The following is an 18,482-nucleotide window of genomic DNA, read 5'->3' as shown; positions in this document are numbered from 1 at the left end:
GACCGTAAGACGCCAGAGCAAACATAGACAAAGACAATGATTTCTGGAATAATATTCTTTGGACAGGTGAGTCTAAAATTGAATTATTTGGACACCAGAACAGAAGACATGTTTGGCGTAAACCAAATACAGCCTTCCAAGAAAAGAACCTCATACCAACTGTGAAGCATGGAGGTGGCAGTATCTTGGTTTGGGGATGCTTTGCTGCAGCAGGACCTGGCCATCTCACCATCATAGAATCCATCATGAATTTGTGCAATTTCCCACTTGTGGGACTAATAAAGGTTTATCTTATCTTATCTTATGAATTCTACTATGTATCAGAGGGTGCTTGAAGAACATGTGAAACCATCTGCAAAAAAAATTTAAGCTGAAACGGAACTCGATACTGCAACATGACAGTGACCCAAAGCATACCAGCAAATCCACCAAGGACTGGCTAAAAACTAAGTGGAGAGTCCTGAAATGGCCAAGTCAAAGCCCTGATCTTAATCCCATTGAGATGCTGTGGGGTGACTTGAAATGAGCTCAGAACATCTCACATCTGAAAGAATTCTGCATTGAGGAGTGGGGCAAACTTTCTTCTGATCGATGTCAGAGACTGGTAAAAGGCTACCAAAGGCGTCTCACTAAAGTTATAGCAGGCACAGGGGGCAACACTAGTTATTAAGATAATACAGGGAGTGCAGAGTTATTAGGCAAGTTGTATTTTTGAGGAATAATTTTATTATTGAACAACAGCCATGTTCTCAAGGAACCCAAAAAACTCATTAATATCAAAGCTGAATGCTTTTGGAAGTAGTTTTTAGTTTGTTTTTATTTTTAGCTATTTCAGGGGGATATCTGTGTGCGCAGGTGACTATTACTGTGCATAATTATTAGGCAACTTAACAAAAAAACAAATATATACCCATTTCAATTATTTATTTTTACCAGTGAAACCAATATAACATCTCCACATTCACAAATATACATTTCTGACATTCAAAAACAAAAAAACAAATCAGCGACCAATATAGCCACCTTTCTTTGCAAGGACGCTCAAAAGCCTGCCATCCATGGATTCTGTCAGTGTTTTGATCTGTTCACCATCAACATTGCAGCCTCCCAGACACTGTTCAGAGAGGTGTACTGTTTTCCCTCCTTGTAAATCTCACATTTGATGATGGACCACAGGTTGTCAATGGGGTTCAGATCAGATGAACAAGGAGGCCATGTCATTAGTTTTTCTTCTTTTATACCCTTTCTTGCCAGCCACGCTGTGGAGTACTTGGACGCGTGTGATGGAGCATTGTCCTGCATGAAAATCATGTTTTTCTTGAAGGATGCAGACTTCTTCCTGTACCACTGCTTGAAGAAGGTGTCTTCCAGAAACTGGCAGTAGGACTGGGAGTTGAGCTTGACTCCATCCTCAACCCGAAAAGACCCCACAAGCTCATCTTTGATGATACCAGCCCAAACCAGTACTCCACCTCCACCTTGCTGGCATCTGAGTCGGACTGGAGCTCTCTGCCCTTTACCAATCCAGCCACGGGCCCATCCATCTGGCCCATCAAGACTCACTCTCATTTCATCAGTCCATAAAACCTTGGCCCAGTCTGGACGTTTCAGCTTGTGTGTCTTGTTCAGTGGTGGTCGTATTTCAGCCTTTCTTACCTTGGCCATGTCTCTGAGTATTGGACACCTTGTGCTTTTGGGCACTCCAGTGAGTGGGCAGCTCTGAAATATGGCCAAACTGGTGGCAAGTGGCATCTTGGCAGCTGCACGCTTGACTTTTCTCAGTTCATGGGCAGTTATTTTGCGCCTTGGTTTTTCCACACGCTTCTTGCGACCCTGTTGACTATTTTGAATGAAACACTTGATTGTTCGATGATCACGCTTCAGAAGCTTGGCAATTTTAAGAGTGCTGCATCCCTCTGCAAGATATCTCACTATTTTTGACTTTTCTGAGCCTGTCAAGTCCTTCTTTTGACCCATTTTGCCAAAGGAAAGGAAGTTGCCTAATAATTATGCACACCTGATATAGGGTGTTGATGTCATTAGACCACACCCCTTCTCATTACAGAGATGCACATCACCTAATATGCTTAATTGGTAGTAGGCTTTCGAGCCTATACAGCTTGGAGTATGACAACATGCATGAAGAGGATGTGGACAAAATACTCATTTGACTAATACTTCTGCACTCCCTGTATAAGATGAGATAAACCTTTATTAGTCCCACAAGTGGGAAATTGAATTTGTCAAAGCAGAAAGTAGATAGAAGACAGAAAGTGGATAGAAGGGTGTAGGGTGTCCTACCTTTTTCCTCCAAATTTTTGTTCATATCTTTTTTTTTTTATGTGTAAAAAAAGTTACATTTTGTATTGCTTAATTGTAATTAAGTCACTTTCTTTCCCAGAAATACATAAAACATGATTGGACATTGATATGTGAACATTTCCTAATAAAGAGCTAATGGGGTGTCCTAATTTTCTCACATGACTGTAGATCTTAGTGGTCCATAATACTATATCTGAAGTCTTTTTCTGAAATTCAGCCATGGTGCAGAATTACAGCAACTTTGAGCCAGTGCCTTTTTGGTGTGTGTAGCTTTAAATGCTAATGAGGAGGAGGAGAGAGATAAACAGAGAAATAAAAAGGCCTAAGCACTCTGCAAACCTATCGTCATTTCTAGCCACTGTAGGACCACTGCCTACTGTAGTGGCGGCCTAGTAATGAAGCAGAACCGTTATCAGAAGGTTGCCGTTTCGAATCCCGGATTACAAAGATGCCACTAAGCAAAGTACAGTCCACACACACTGCTCCCCGGCGCCTGTCATGGCTGGTCTAGATAGCAGATCAATCTGCAGAGCAAAGACATAAATGATGTATATATATAATAAAAACAACAAACAGCCAACAACAATGCATTAAATTGTTTTTAAGCATACATAACACTGTTTACTTGAGGAAGCTAAAGAGGTTGATGAGGTCACCAAGGACACTAAAGACAAAGATCAAGATCACCTAGACAAAGTGTACACTTTGTAGATTAATTAATGTTATATTCAGGCCAATACAACATTTATTTCTACAGTATATTATTACAATGAAATTATTAAAAAGTGAGCAGGTTGTGCTTTTACAAACACCCTTTTAAGAGATTGTATCAATTTATGCTAAATGACATGCAAGATTCAAATTACATACATTTATCTAGCTGCATTCTATTTTAACAGCAAAGAAATCACAGAAACAAGAGCAATAATTTACAGGGAAATTTAAAAGCAATGCAGGCAAAAAACAGCTATTTTTACATTTTGAAAAGCTCTGGGACTTTTCAAAATGTTAAGCCACAAATCTAAACAATGTACAAATTACATCTGATAATAAAATTGCCCACATTAACCTTGTTAGGGGTGTTTATATGAATTAAATGCAATTGCTATTTTTTTTTAAACTGTGCATTTACATCTGAAAATAATTAAATAAATGAGATTGCCAATTCCTTATGGGCCATCTTCAGACAGTGTTACTGGCAGAGCACAATAGACAGCCGGTGCCATGTAATTCAGTAATTCTGCCCATTCACTCTTCTCACATATTAGATCTGCCTGTTACAATTGCTACTTATTGCAGGTGACCATAAAACAGGCACTTAAACAGTAGAGAAGATTTGCGTGACTAACTAGACTAAGACCCTTTACCTGTTACATCATTGTGGCATGTGTAGTTCTCCATAATATTGCAATTTTTAGAGGGGAACACTGTTGATAACAGACATTTAAAGAATGAGGATGGACTTTTTGGACTGTCAGACCCAGTCAGTTGGTTACAGTCCTCAGTACCTGCATGTCATTAGCCTTTGCATGCATGAATTTGTAAAAGAAAACAGAACAAATAAATTTTAATAATTTCATATAGTAGTGTTCTGCATTTAGAATGTATGCAAATATGGACAATAAATATGCAGAAATATTTTATTTGTCAATGTACATCCCCTGGGAATATGTTTTAAATAAATTACTTTCTACACTTATGTCAGGCTTCATGAATTTCTTCAGTGCCCATTTTCAATCAAAGCTGTTACCATTCATCCTATCCAGTGCCTGAGTTCATGCCTATAACTTCACGTTAATAACAATAGTTCGATCTCTCTGAAGAGCCTACCATTACATTGATAGAAGCCTATTACAGTACAAGCAGAGGGAAGGGAACCTGATTAGCTCAATGCCCATTTCCCCCTTCTGACAGAATCCTACTAGGCTCTGTAAACCGTGCTGTTAGGAGGTAAAAGAGGGCAGGGCCTGGAACAAGAGCCAGTAGGGGAAGGTCTTGTTCTAGCTTGTCCAAACGAGAAATGGAGATAATTCCATAAGCGTGTAGAAGCCAATGGCTAAGTAGTACAACCACTCTCTTCTTCTTTGCAATAATGTTTTTGAAAGTCTGAAATGTGAAAGAAAATGAGTATAAATAAAGTATAAGAGCAAATCTGAACAATTGTGTGATTTTAAGCATTTTACCTGGATCTCTGAAGCAGACATGTACACTGCCAGTGTTACCAAGGACAGCACAAAGATGATGTATGGAAAAGCATAGTCTGCAAAACAATTTCAAAGTTAGAACCATCTTAAATTCCCCTGCCATTGGCCACCTTAAAAAAAAATACTTAATTGAAAAGACATACTCAAAATAAACAGAATATTTCAGCAACTGCAGGGTGTATTATTAGATCAATGTTTTTTTGCACATACTTTGAATTTATTAAAGTACAACTTTTTCAAGGCTCACCCTGACTAGCTAGCTGTCCAGGCTTTTTAATGTTCTTCCTAAGATGGGTTATTTATTGTTGCACAAAGTGTCCAGTTTTTGCTATGATGTATGGTTGTCCACAAACACAAAGTTAAAAAAAATGACTAGTATGGTGGCAGAAGAGTGTGATCATCAGTGAGAGTGCTAATGGTTGCAAAACAGTATAAAAACAGTATAATTGGTCCGTCTAACAACACCTGCCACTAGTGTTGTTTTAGTCAAAAAGATTTATGACTATCTTCCTTAACAAATATTTTTGACATAATGAAGATGTAAATGCTGGCCATGTGATATTAACTATAACAAAATATTTCATGTAATATTGTTGACTAATAAAAATGAGACTAAATATGGTTCAGATTTCAGGAAACAACTGATTGATGAACAGGTGGCTGGGTAAAAATGCCAAAGCAATCTTTGGATGCACTTTATTTACAGTGAAGTGGAAAAGAAAACAAAATGTGCGGTTGATATGGAATAAACCAGAGCGTCGTTCATGGATGGATGTCATATATTCTTGAGTCTATAAGGTAACAATAATTTAATAATAACCTGGTTTTAATTATGAAATGGGTTTGATGAAATGAAAAAAGTATTTTTACTGGGTACTTCTACTAGATTAAAATACAAGTTTATTTCACTAAAACTATACTAAAATTTTCATGGATAATTCTGACTAAAATGCTCAGATTTTTAGTCGACTGAAACTTGACGACTAAAAGGTGTATGAAAGTGACTAAGACTAATAAAATGACAGCTTGACACAAAGACTAGACTAAAACAGGATGGCAAAAAAATTAGAATTGCCACCTTCCTGTTGGTTCTTAAGGAAATTCAAAAGCAGCATAAATTCAGTGAATACAAACTAATTCAAACAGTTTTAGTTTAAAAGGTGGTTCCTCTGGTGTCACTGTTTTTCAGAAACCCTGAAACCTCTGAACACCAAGGTAAAGTGAAGTGATTGTCACATGTGATACACAGCAGCACAGCACACGGTGCACACAGTGAGGTAGCAAGCTAGGTGATAAGTTGTCAACACAATGTCACCATTGTTTCCGGGCTGTTGAAATGTTTTATGGTCTTGCTGTTCGCATCTACTTAAATTTAATTATTTTATTTTAATTTACAAACCTGGCACACCACAACTCTGCCAATGTTGACATTGTAAAAGCTTCACTTATCACTGAATTGCATCTCAACTGCAGATTCCCTAGTTGAACTGTGCAGGTACACAGAAGAGAGGTCAAGAGAAGTTCGGGATCCACTACCTTGTTTTCCACCAATGCACCAAACTTCCTATCTCTGAGCGTACTTGTCAACAAACACCTCGGAATGTTTTCAAAACTAGTGTGTGCAGAAAGGATTTTTTTCTAAGGTTGCACTGTTAATAAGTTATTGTTCCTGGACAAAAGCTCTCATAATAAAAGAGATTCATGGATGAATCACATTTTTTTTTACGGTCTTATCTTTTGATTGGGGTATAAATAAATAAGTAAGAGTCTACTAGGGTGATTTGAGACACAATTTAAAATACACCAGGACCCACAAAGCTGCAACTTACACAGCTGCACAAACGAATGGTCGGCCAATAAAGCAAACCTATGTTTTAAAGACTTTGCTGTTAATCTGTTAAAATGATAAATAGCATCTTGAACCTGGTGATTATTGGCCCAGATGTCTTGTCATAATCCGCTGACGTGCGGCAAATTAAGATTTATCCTCGCTCCTCTACAATGCAAACATGAAATTGGCCACTTACACACAATTACGTATTGTGCCAACAAGCCTCCTAATAAGCCAGCTACATTCATGAATGTAGTTTAAAATATGTGGGAGTAGGGCTGCACGATTTGGGGGAAAAAAAAAAAAAAAAAGACATATTGCAATTATTGAGATCAATATTGCGATATGCAATTGCGATATGTTAAAGGGCACTTGCTTGTATATAAATAAAAAATTGGCATACAAATTACTAATAGTGAAATATTTAATTTCAAAGTGAAACATACAAACTACTTATAACAACTTGAAATGCCCAGTGCTTTCAAAATACAATATTCTACTAAATTAAATAATCACAAAAAACTCTTTACTTTACTGTCGAACAACAAACCCTGGTAAGGCTAAACAACTGTTTTGATTATATTTGGCCATTATAAAATCCCGTATTATAGTTCTTACGTTTAACCAAAACGTTGTTTGGAGGCTGACTTGAACACAGGGATGCATAGCTTTGTTAACTTAGCTAAGGTTAAGATTTGTAAACTTGGTGAATTTCTTTAGGAAACCTTCAAAGTTTCAGAAAAGTTAACTAAACAGCTAAGAACAGTCTAAATAGTTAATGCCTACGTTTAGCCAAAACGTTGATTGGAGGCTGACTTGAACACAGGATTGCATAGCTTCCCTAGCTTAGCTAAGGTTAAGACTTATAAAACAGGATTTTATAATGGCCAAATATATTCAAAACAATTGTCCAGCCTTACCTATGAAAGTAATCCCCGGGATCTGCTTTGGAGCGTACAGCGGTTTGTACAGCCCCAAGCAGCACAAGAGTGAGGCATTTTTATGCACTTCACTCCACAGCAGAGCCTATCGCAATATGGCGGCGACGTTGACGTACGATGCAGCTCGTAATGCGGCGTCTACCCGCCGGTCAGCCAACATAAGAAGAAAAAGAAATAAAAGAACAAAATAATCTAAAATGTCATGAAAATTCATTCAGATTTAACAATTTAGTTATCAAAAAAGTATCAGTATTGGTATTTGCAATTTCCGAACCTGTTTTACTGGGTATTGGATCAAACCTTGCAGTATCACACACCACTACTGTACATCTTTAGCAAGTATTTAAAGGATTTTAATGGCCGCAAACCAATGCTGCCACTGGTACCAGAACTTGGTTTTAAGCATAACACATTAATCTCAGTCTCCTCCCAACAGTAAAACAGATAATTCTTTAATTACTAGTATGAGATTGGTACTCAGGATTGGTCAATATGCAAATACCAGGTATTGAAGCTGGATTGGTGAATCCCTGGTTGATTTTGCATTAATTATCGTGATCACAATATCCTGGAGGGACTGATTATACACAACCGCAGGTTACCTTGTTGATACTGAACCACTACATTTAATGATTTAATCAAAGTCTATTACAAAAAAATAAAATAAAAAGCCACCTGACATGACATAACCAATAAAGCTCTCTCACCTCTGGTTAAAGAAATCAGAGGAAAAAATGTGTAATTTGAAGTTATACAATTTGCCACATGACTACATGTAAAACATACAGTGCCAAAATTATATTCAGAAACTATGCGATCATATATTACTCCTGCAAAGAGTTACTGTACAGATGGTTCAAATTAACCATCAAGGCTCCCATACTCACACTCCGTCAATTTGTCCTAGCACAAAATGTTTTGCAAACAACAGAGAATCTAAGTAATTTCCCAGTAGGCTCAGTGTTTAGGTCAAATACATATCCATCCTCATACTGTAAGTTTTATTCTAAAAATGGACTCACAGAGTAGGCCTCCTCCAACAGCCTGGAGCACAGTGAGGATGGGGAAGAAATAGAGAGCAGCATATATGCTTTTGAAGCGGTCTGTCTTCCCCAAACCACATGCAATCTTTTTGACCAGAAGGGGACGCAGCATCATCATAGACACCAGGCAGAAGGCGTAGTAGATTAGCACAATGGTATACCTAGGAACAAAGAGAAACACAGCTCTGTGCATGGATTTCAGCAACGGTATGAACTGTCTTTGGGCGGCACAGGTACCCACACCAACACAGCTAGGGCAGTGTTAGTACTCTAGTGGATACCAAAAGATAAAATGCATAAGACTGAAAATAAGAAATTAAATTTCCCAGTCAGTCACTAAGTCATGATGCTTGTTGTGGACTACTGAAATGAAATATATACTTATGAAAAATAAAGTGCATATTCACATAGACACACAGTCAGTGAAGACTGTGCAAATTAAAGAAAATATATTTTTTTTTTTTTTTTTTTTGCACGTGTCCACTATAATGTAAATAATAAACATGGATACAAAATGAGTGCGCATTGTTGAGACAAGTTCAGCAACTTTTGCCTTTCAAGCAGTACATGGTTCGCTGTAGTGCTGTGAATGAAAAAGTTGCTTATTCTTCTGACCCTTCCCAGAAATTGGCCAACTGATGGCAGCTTTAGCGCGCACTGTGATGCTAAATGCGATGTGTGTAAAGCTATTAATTAATTGGGTAACGTATTTGGCTTATGTTCATTTAAATGAACTTAATTCTTGTCCCCCATGAAACAACCAGACAGTACTTACAGTGGAAACACTGCTTCCTGGGTACAGTGCAGGGTAGTGACATAGTCTGGGCTTGGGTTGTACAACATGGTGTACCAGTCTGACAGCATCTGAACTCGGCAGGAACGAATGGACAACTGGCCAACAGGGTCATTCACGAGTAGTGTCACAACAGATGCTGCACTGCACTCAAACAGTGCTGTGATGTGCTGGAAAACTGCACTTGAACTGCAACAAAGAGGGGTTTTATATTTAAGGAAACTTGTCTGTATTTAGGCTGTTTTTTAAAACTTTACTTAAAATGTGTAATAAATGAATACGTTTGTTTCTTTGGAACTCTTTGATTGATTTCCTACATGATGGAGTAATTTCCCAAAGCCAAGACCAGGATTAATGTCTGCATAAACCCAGAGTCAATAACCTATTCATTTTCTCAGAGGAAAACATGCTTATCAAAAGAGCAGAAATAAAAATTTCATACAAAGACTTTCCTAGAAATGTTACCTTTTCTTCCCTGAATACCACTCTATAAAAAACCAGTGCAGAACGAGTGGAAGCATTGCCATGAAGCCCAGGTATAGCCAGTCATACAGCTCAGGAGTCTCCATACATTTCTCACATATCTTCTCCAGGTTAGTTCTCTCCCCACGTGGACATACCTATGAAGTATAAGAAAACTCTGTAACTAAGAACCACAAAATAAAATACTTTGAAAATACACCTGTGACACCAGTGATTTCTTTGAACTTTCTTTTTATTGGGGTGGAAGGATTTGTTTAATCATTTTGAGTTATTTCTATGTTATATTTGTATATATTTCAGATTTTTACCATACAATGCTGCTTTCTTCATTTCAAGTGCACAATCATATATATGATTCAATCTAAACTTCTAATGCAACAAAAAAAGTCAACTGTGGATCCCGCACTACTTCCAATACATCAAACTTGGAAAAAAAAACCACCCACAGTGGCATTCTATCACAGCAACTGCTTTTTGCTAAAACTTTAGGATATCGTTAAAAGTTTTTGTCAGCATAATAGAGGACCCAGAAGTTAACACCAATCTGTGCAATTGGTCTTCCTATTATAACAGGCCAGATGTCACATCAACAATGACAGCAGAATTATCTTTCATAATACATGGATACAATCTGAAATCATTTTATCAGATTAACCGCAAAGTCTTTAAAACATAGGTTTGCTTTATTGGCCGACCATTTGTTTGCGCAGCTGTGTAAGTTGCAGCTTTGTGGGTTCTGGTGTATTTTAAATTGTTACTCGAATCACCCTAGTAGACTTTTACTTATTTATTTATACCCCAATCAAAAGTTCTATTAAATAAATACTGACACTAGCCAATTTATACAAACGATTGTTTTTGCCCTTGACATCTGAACTAAAATAAAAAAAACATTTACGTAGTCATCGATTGATCCAATTGAACTCACAACCTTAGCCACGTCGGTAACTGCTGCGCCACCGTGCGGTCCCGTCTGTACATTCAATCTTGACAAATTAATTATGGAATATCGTGTGCTAGTTGAGATTAATTATGAATATTTTAAGGTCACCATCTGAAGGATTGCCGAAGGACACGATCCCTGAAAAAAATGTGGGAACTTTTACATTAATATGCTAATCCTTCAGCAGGCTTTGTGGTGAACTTACCCCACATTGCCCAAATGATCCATTTATTTTCCCACAGTACAGGCCTGGACAGGTCGAGCTCATTGCAACTGCTGAAATAAGTAAATGAATAAATAAACATAATATCAAATAAAATATACAATATACAGGTTATCGTTCACTAGCATCAAATAGATTAGTTCTATTAGTTCATATCAAATCTACCTTATCAGAAAGACCTGGCAACACTGCCGCTCACTAAACAATATTCTTTAGTAGATTCAAAGCAAACATTACATACTCATTTTGCAAATTTACACGCGCAACATCAACCAGACACGACACATTGCACAGGACACGGTTTGCGTCGTCTTCTTCCTCTTCTTCGTCGACTTAGTCTTGATATAGGTGGCAGACACTTTACCGCCACCTAATGGAATGGAGTGAAGCATTGCAACGGCTGCGCTCAGCACCACCACCTTGGGTATAGATCCCGTCTTTCATGGTCCAATTTCTGAAACATATTGTATCTATTTGATTGCGTAATATTACGCCTGCACTGAGGTAAAGTATTGCCATGGTATTATGGTGGAGGACCGTGCAACAGGCATTACTACACATTGTTCTGAAGTTTTTACTTGTAAAAAATAAACAAATACAAAAGCGAACATAATTTTACTGTGACAATATGATATTCGGTTTTCCAAAACTTGTACTTTCCTTTGTTGCAATGTTGCATTTGAAACGGTTTAATTACACTGAATTAACAAATTAAAATAAAAAAGGATAGAATATTTTAATGTATACAGTGAAGTGAATTATTGATTATCTTGATTCGGCTGACAGAGACCTAAAACACACGCACAACGTTTCTGATGATGTGGCTAATATTTATGAGAAATGCGTAAATTTACGCCAAAACTCTACGCCAAAATGCTACCATGGCAACTGCCATACACGTCACGCGGGAGTGCACGGGCTCGGCTTGTATGCAAGGCAGACAGAGAAGGCTTTCACTGTCATGCCACCACGGAAAATGGCGAGACAGACGTAGCGAGGGATGATTTATGTCGTGCTTATTTTTGGTAAAATATTTTGCACAAAGATAACAACGGATTATTCCCGAAGGGATGCATAACTCTCCATTGCTAGGATACCCCAAATCCGTGCCCAATGGATATCCCTGTATTCATCGCCCTTCTCGGCACAAGTAACGACACAGGTTCGGACAACGCGTCCGGGATTGCGTTTATGCGGGATACCGCGACTTTGAGGCAGGTTCTGGGTGGAAACCTGACAGTGCACACCCCAGTGAAAAGCAACGCGGGGAACTCGGTCTCCCAGGGCATCGCCGTGGCGGCGCAGGCGCTCCTGCTCCTCGCGATTTTCCTGCTCTCCAGCGTGGGGAACGTAGTGGTGGTCTTGGTCATCCTTAAGCACAGACAGCTGAGGACCGTGACCAACGCGTTCATTCTGTCACTCTCTCTCTCTGACTTCCTCACGGCTGTGCTTTGCTTGCCTTTTTCCTTCTTCATGCTCTTCAGCCAAGATGGAAAGTGGATGTTCGGCGACCAATTCTGCATCGCCAATGGATTCTTCAACACTTGCTTCGGCATTATCTCTACACTGACCATGACCCTGATCGCATTTGACAGGTACTACGCCATCGTCCGGCAGCCGCAGGAGAAGATCAGCCATAGGAAGGCCATCCTGCTGCTCGTGGCAGTCTGGACGTCAGCTGTTTTTGTATCATTTCCCTGGTACCTACTACTGGGCCCATTCCAGCATCTAGAGGTACATAAGAGAGGCTTCTACCACTGCATGTACGTGTTCCATTCAGTCACGTCACGAATGGGGGCTTCTTACAGCATCTCCCTCATTGTAGTGTGCTACCTCATCCCATTCTCACTTATGTGCTTTTGTCACTACAACATCTGCAAGACTGTTCGGCTCTCTGAGATCAGAGTACGTCCGGTGACCACTTATGCACACGTGCTACGCTTCTACAGCGAGATGCGAACAGCCACAACTGTGCTCATCATGATAGTCTTCATCATATTTTGTTGGGGGCCTTACTGCCTTATGGGTATTATCACTGCTGTGGGGGACTACTCAGTCAGCCCAGCCATGGACACGCTTGCTATCTGGATGGCCTGGGCGAATGGTGCCATAAACCCTCTAATTTACGCCATCAGGAACCCCAACATCTCCATGCTGCTGGGACGGAGTCGGGAGGAGGGGTACAGGACTAGAAACATAGCTGCCTACCTTTCCACCCAGAGACATGAGGTTAGAACCAGAGCTAACCGGATCAGAGACCGCTACATGAGCCAACATGGGGCAGTCAGTCAAATGTCGTCCTCCAGTCCACCCAACGGAAGAGAGGTGGCCATGTGGGCTTGTAAAAATCCAGCAGTGTTCTTTTGTAGAGAAACTCAATCAGACACAGCCTCTGACCCAGCCATGTCCAAAGTGGAGACAGCAGACACCAGCCTATGATTTTTACAGTTGCCATAATGGTTTATTTAACAGACCATAACCTAAAATATGTATGATATGTAGTCACAGCTTTTTTGACAGTTATTTGTACACAAGCTGCCCAACACTGTGAAGGAACTGTATTCGTGAAACAGTTTTTTTCACATAACAGATTCCATTTTTGTTTTTACCTTTGCCTTATAAACTCCCTAAATGTGGACTTTCTTCTGCCTCATTCAGGTTAATACATTTTTTATGGATAAAGGCATCAACATTTTTGCAGGGTTCAAGAGATGGTCATAAGAAAAATGCTACAATTAAATGAATGTGTACTTCATGTTTCAGGAACAAATTCTGAATCATAAAATAGTCATGAAGCATAATGAATTATTTTCTCATTCTACAGACATTTAATAACATAATAAATTATATGAAAACGCATCTATATTAAATTGTCCTATGCCTTAATGTCTTGTTCAGGGTGCATTTTAATGTAATTTGTTAATATAAACAAAACACATAATAATTTTGGAAAATTGTATCTACAAATGTTAATCTCGGAATAACATAATTTAAATTATTTCTCATGCATATTTAAAATCTCAAGGATATATCACACAGTACCCATTTTTATGACTAGAAACATCTTGACCTTTTTGTTTGTTTGTTTGTTTTTATTACACAACATAGGGCTCAGCTGTCTTATTCTGCATCTGCACTCTAAATGTGCAAATGTACAACACTAGATGGTACAGCTCACATGCCCAACTAAATTATTCTATTACATCAACAACAACATTTATTTCTTATAAAGCCCAAAATCACATACAGTATGTCCCAATGGGCAAGTTTACTCCTTGAGGTCAGCTATAAAAATAAAGTTTACAAAGTGGTTAATGCTTTGACTAAAAGAGAGGATAGTGGTTGAAGAGATGCTGTAATATGTACCCCAAATGGGACTTTCACGAGCAGCATACAATTGTTCCACTTGTCATTCCAGGGTGTTACTATTGCTACAGATTCTGACACCTTTTACTCTAACCATAATGTCATCTAACATAATATCTACATTGCATTTTACATCAATTTGTATTTTTAACAGAATACATAAACATATAATTAACTAACTGACATATATGACATAAAGATATAATCAACACAACTTTCACAGTGAAGGGGTGAAATTGACCACAAAGGGACAAAAACTAAAAAAGCACACAGTAGAATGAGCATTTGTAAATATAATTCCTCTGTAAACATCAGTATTTAGAAAAGTAATACACAAGAGAATGTTCTTATGAATGCAGTTTTTGAGAGTAAGTGACGTGTTTTATTCTGAAGATACTTTCAAGTATACAGACAATAATACTGATTGTCTTACTGAACATAAAAACTTTTGGGTAAAAGGTTTTGTTTACACTGGCTTTTCAATGCTTATCTGCTTTACTTGGTAACCTGAAAAAAATTCACACACCAAAAACACACATGTTCTTTCCAGAGTGTGCTATTTCAGGACAAGCCTAGCACTCTTGTACTTATGTATACATAGTTTAATAAAATAATGTGTTTCATAATGTAGCATGCAGGACATAGAGTTATGCATTAAGACCATTCCATGATTTGATGATGTGAACTATTGTTTATATTTAACTGTGTACATCTATGAAAAGTATGAACTATGCGCAGTGCCACCAGGAAGGATTCACACCCTTTCACTTTTTCCATATTTTGACTATAGTTTTGTTTTAATAATACCTAATCAAAATGGCCCATAATGGCAAACTGAAAATGTGTTTTCAGAATTTTTATTAAAAAATGAAAACATTTAAATATAATAGGTACAGAAATATTCACATCCTTTGCTATGACACTAAAATTCAGGTGCATCCATTTTTCACTGATTATCATTGAGATTGATTAGTAAATTCAGTTGATAGAACATCATTTGGATTGGCACACACTTGACAGTGAATATTAGAGCAGAAACCAAACAATGAAGTTTAAGCAATTGTCTCTGATCTCTGAGATCTGAATTGTGGCCAGGAACAACTCTGGGGAAAGATGCAAAGCAAGACTGAATGAAGAACCCAAAAGTCATAAGACAAAGCTCCAGTGTTCCCTTGTAAAGATGGGAGAAACATTCAAAAGGTAAACCATAGCTAATGCACTGCACCAATCACTACTCCTCACTAAATGGCACATGGCAGCCTGCTCAGAGTTTGCCAAAAAGCACATTACAGATTCTCAGACCAAATCCTGTGGTCAAATGAAACCTAACCTCAAAGTGTAATGTCTGAAGGTAAACTGGCACTGCTCATCTCCTGGCTATCACCATCTCTACTGTGAAGCATGGTTGTGGCAGCATGATGCTGTGGGGAGGATTTTCTGTGTCAGGAACTATGTGGCCCCACCACGGGGCAGTGGTGGCAGTGGTGGCCTAGCGGTTAAGGAAGCGGCCCCGTAATCAGAAGGTTGCCGGTTCGAATCCCAATCCGCCAAGGTGCCACTGAGGTGCCACTGAGCAAAGCACCGTCCCCACACACTGCTCCCCGGGCACTGGTCATGGCTGCCCACTGCTCACTCAGGGTGATGGGTTAAATGCAGAGGACAAATTTCACTGTGTGCACTGTGTGCTGTGCTGCTGTGTATCACATGTGACAATCACTTCACTTTACTTCACTTTACTTTATGTGACTACTCTGCATAGAGGGTACAATGACAGCAGCAAAATATAGAGAGATTATTTAGGATAATGCTCTAGAGTACTCTGGAGCTCAGACTAGGTCTTCTACCAAAACAATGACCTGAAACAATGGCCTATTGCCATGCCTTCATAAAACTGCAATTCAACATGGTATTATAATTGTAACTTATTGTGTGCTTTGTGAAACAAACAACAAAAAAAGTGTTTTCTACTTTTTCTTGCATTTTCCTTGCATTAACTGCCTGAACAACATCTTGTTGTCTTTCAGCATGTGCACAAAGAACTGTTAGATGATGAACAAAAATTATGATAATTGCATTTAAATAAAAGTTAGAAACAGGCGGAAATAGTGATCCTTGGCCCAGTGCACAAAGGGGTTAAGGAGTACTGTGAGTTAATCATTGATTCATTAATAAATATAACATCTATTTTAGAATAAGGATCTAACTAAACCAAATGTGAAGGGGCACAGCTCATTTCTGGTGGCACTGTATATTTAGAAACATTTGAAAACTAACCATAAGTTCCTCTAAATATTTGTGTTAATGTTGTTTCACAAGGTTTACATTGCAAAAACATAGCAAATCTCCTCACACATTTTTCTTCACAAATTATGATTGAAGAGAATAAAGTGAGCTTTACTGTTCTCCCCATTCATTAAAAATGTTTTATTATTTCTCTATCACACACTGATTACTCTCTGCTTTTCTCAGACTCACTCACACAGGCTCTCATATTTGAGCTTGGTAATGGGCCTCTCTCGGCTGGTTTCTGTGCTCTGGTTGCTGGGGCGCCGGCGGTTGCGTTTCATCTTATTCAGGTCCTTATCAAAGACCTCCCCAGAGCGTAGTGCAGACACTAGATCATCAAACTCCCCATCCTCCTCACTGTTCTTCTTTGCCTTGCGCTCCTTCTCCCTTTGTTCCTTTAACTGAGAGCAATTCTAAGTTAACCAATTAAATTTTACGTTCTTCAGTATGAAAGTGTTGTACCTGCACATCCAAGCAAGCTCTCCTCTCCTCCTCTTCCTGACGCCGCCGTGTGTTTTCATTGTCCTGCTTAGCCTCTGCAAAGGTCTGAAGAAACTGGTCAAAAATCCCAAAGAACTCATTGGGCTGCATGCTGGCAGGGTTTTCACCAAAGTGCCTCAATGCTTTCTGGAACTAGAGCAGGCAAAAAGGACACATTATAGGCAGTAACAGTTACAGGTACCATGGGAGGGACTGGGTCGTTTGGATCTGAGGTTGAGACGATGTGTGGAACACTGAATGCTGTAGAGAACACAGAATGCAATTCAAATCTCCTTCTTCTTTCACCCAACCCAAAAAAAAACTAAATAAAAAAATGTAAACACATGAAATTTACTCAGTGTAATTAAACATTAACAATGCCTTTTAGAAACAGTTGTTCCAAAGGTGTTTTGACCTCAACAAACAATAAATAAACCTGAACAAATATTGTCACAAAGACATGAGGCACTCACCAACTCTTTAGCCTCCTGAAGGGAGTCCTCTACATCTGAAAAACTGAAGCTAGCCACTGCAATAAACTGTGTAACCACGAACACAAATTTATCTCCTATGTCCTGTGGGTGACTCATTTGATAATCCAGTTCCTGTAAAATAAAGAAGAGATACACAAATGGAAATTTTGTATTGAAATCCAAGACCTTTTAAAAAGGACCCTCACCAGTTCCACATTCTTCAAGCCACTGCGCAGGTTGTTAATTTCCTTCTCCAGCTCAGTCATGCTGAGAGAGCAAGAAAAAGTACTTTTAAGCATTTATGTTGTGTAGTATGTTGGATAGCCTGTGCTTGCACAAAAGAAGGAAGGGTTAGACTGCAGACTGGAACTGATTGAAATAATACTTTTATGAGTGCATCAGAATCAAGAATGAGTAATCAATAGCCTGTTATTAATATGGCCTCTCAGTGAAAAAATTAAAGTGCAAATAGACAAATAAAAACTTAATTTGCTAAATACATTAATTCTGATTTTTTCAATAATGTAAATATTTCTGATATTTAATAAATAAGGTTCTTTCTTCATCGGTGACCTATTAAATATAGGAATACATTAAATGCTTTCAGCCACTTTTACACATTTTTCAGAAAAGTTTTCTGGTTCTAACTGCAGTCTCTACATTGTCATTTACCCCTATGTTCTACTGCTAAGAGTCATGGGAGAGGCAGCAGACATACATGAAAACCCTAAAATAAACAAAACTTGTTTGATTGTTCTGCTGCATCAATGCAGATGATTATTATTTGACTTATTTAACTGCTGCAAATAGAACTAAAACATTTTACCACATCATCCCAGTCTTACAATCACTGCACTGGCTACCCATCAAATTTAGGATTGACTACAAAAAAAGCTGTAAATGGTCTCGCTCCGCAGTACCTGAGTGAACTCTTGGTTATTTACAACCCACCACGCCCCTGTGCTGGAAGGGTGTGGGGTCACCACTGGTACCCAAAGTACAGAAGTTCACAGCTGGAAAAAGCTCCTATAGAGCTCTGCAGTGGAAGTGGAAGCTGTGGAATGGCTTGCTGGTCAGTGTTCGGGACTCAAACA

At 38.6% G+C, this 18,482-nt stretch overlaps 3 protein-coding genes across 8 annotated transcripts in view; 1 reads left to right on the top strand and 2 right to left on the bottom strand.

The window, feature by feature from the left end:
* Positions 1-2,904: 2,904 nt before the first annotated feature.
* On the bottom strand, positions 2,905-11,151 carry jkamp (jnk1/mapk8 associated membrane protein). 2 transcript variants are annotated; one of them, XM_028983771.1, is made up of 7 exons: positions 11,025-11,151; positions 10,766-10,836; positions 9,600-9,754; positions 9,117-9,323; positions 8,321-8,502; positions 4,506-4,582; positions 2,905-4,428 (listed from the first exon to the last, which is right to left on the bottom strand). In XM_028983771.1, the coding sequence occupies exons 1-7, from the start codon at positions 11,026-11,028 to the stop codon at positions 4,210-4,212; spliced, it is 915 nt and encodes a 304-aa protein (XP_028839604.1). In that variant the 5' UTR covers positions 11,029-11,151; the 3' UTR covers positions 2,905-4,209. The 2 variants fall into 2 exon arrangements, with proteins under 2 accessions (XP_028839604.1, XP_028839612.1); XM_028983779.1 differs by having other exon boundaries at positions 10,949-11,090.
* A 579-nt stretch (positions 11,152-11,730) lies between these two features.
* On the top strand, positions 11,731-13,646 carry gpr135 (G protein-coupled receptor 135). Its single transcript, XM_028992235.1, has one exon. It carries the CDS (start codon positions 11,897-11,899, stop codon positions 13,220-13,222), a length of 1,326 nt encoding a protein of 441 aa, XP_028848068.1. The 5' UTR covers positions 11,731-11,896; the 3' UTR covers positions 13,223-13,646.
* A 2,121-nt stretch (positions 13,647-15,767) lies between these two features.
* The window catches only part of daam1a (dishevelled associated activator of morphogenesis 1a), a 64,858-nt gene continuing 62,143 nt past the window's right edge, over positions 15,768-18,482 (bottom strand). For 3 of the 5 annotated variants that reach the window (XM_028992188.1, XM_028992197.1, XM_028992205.1), the window contains 4 exons: positions 17,595-17,655; positions 17,389-17,520; positions 16,898-17,068; positions 15,768-16,848 (listed from right to left, as the gene is read on the bottom strand). In XM_028992188.1, the coding sequence (XP_028848021.1) occupies positions 16,621-16,848; positions 16,898-17,068; positions 17,389-17,520; positions 17,595-17,655 (592 nt within the window). In that variant the 3' untranslated portion in view covers positions 15,768-16,620. Of the gene's footprint in view, positions 16,849-16,897; positions 17,069-17,388; positions 17,521-17,594; positions 17,656-18,482 lie in introns of those variants that run through there. The other 2 variants (XM_028992214.1, XR_003750848.1) reach the window with 2 other exon arrangements.

The sequence above is a fragment of the Denticeps clupeoides genome, chromosome 1, assembly GCF_900700375.1.
Source record: "Denticeps clupeoides chromosome 1, fDenClu1.1, whole genome shotgun sequence".
Classification (NCBI taxonomy): domain Eukaryota; kingdom Metazoa; phylum Chordata; class Actinopteri; order Clupeiformes; family Denticipitidae; genus Denticeps; species Denticeps clupeoides.
This window is presented reverse-complemented; position numbering and strand designations above follow the sequence as displayed.

Excerpts from the sequence above, each read along its gene's own strand:
- jkamp (XM_028983771.1), bottom strand. Across the intron at positions 9,324-9,599 it reads TGGTATTCAGGGAAGAAAAG|TTCAAGTGCAGTTTTCCAGC; the intron begins GTAACATTTCTA and ends TCTTTGTTGCAG. Across the intron at positions 8,503-9,116 it reads CAGGAAGCAGTGTTTCCACT|GTATACCATTGTGCTAATCT; the intron begins GTAAGTACTGTC and ends CTTTGTTCCTAG.
- gpr135 (XM_028992235.1), top strand. The coding sequence starts at position 11,897 with ATGGATATCCCTGTATTCATCGCCCTTCTCGGCACAAGTAACGACACA.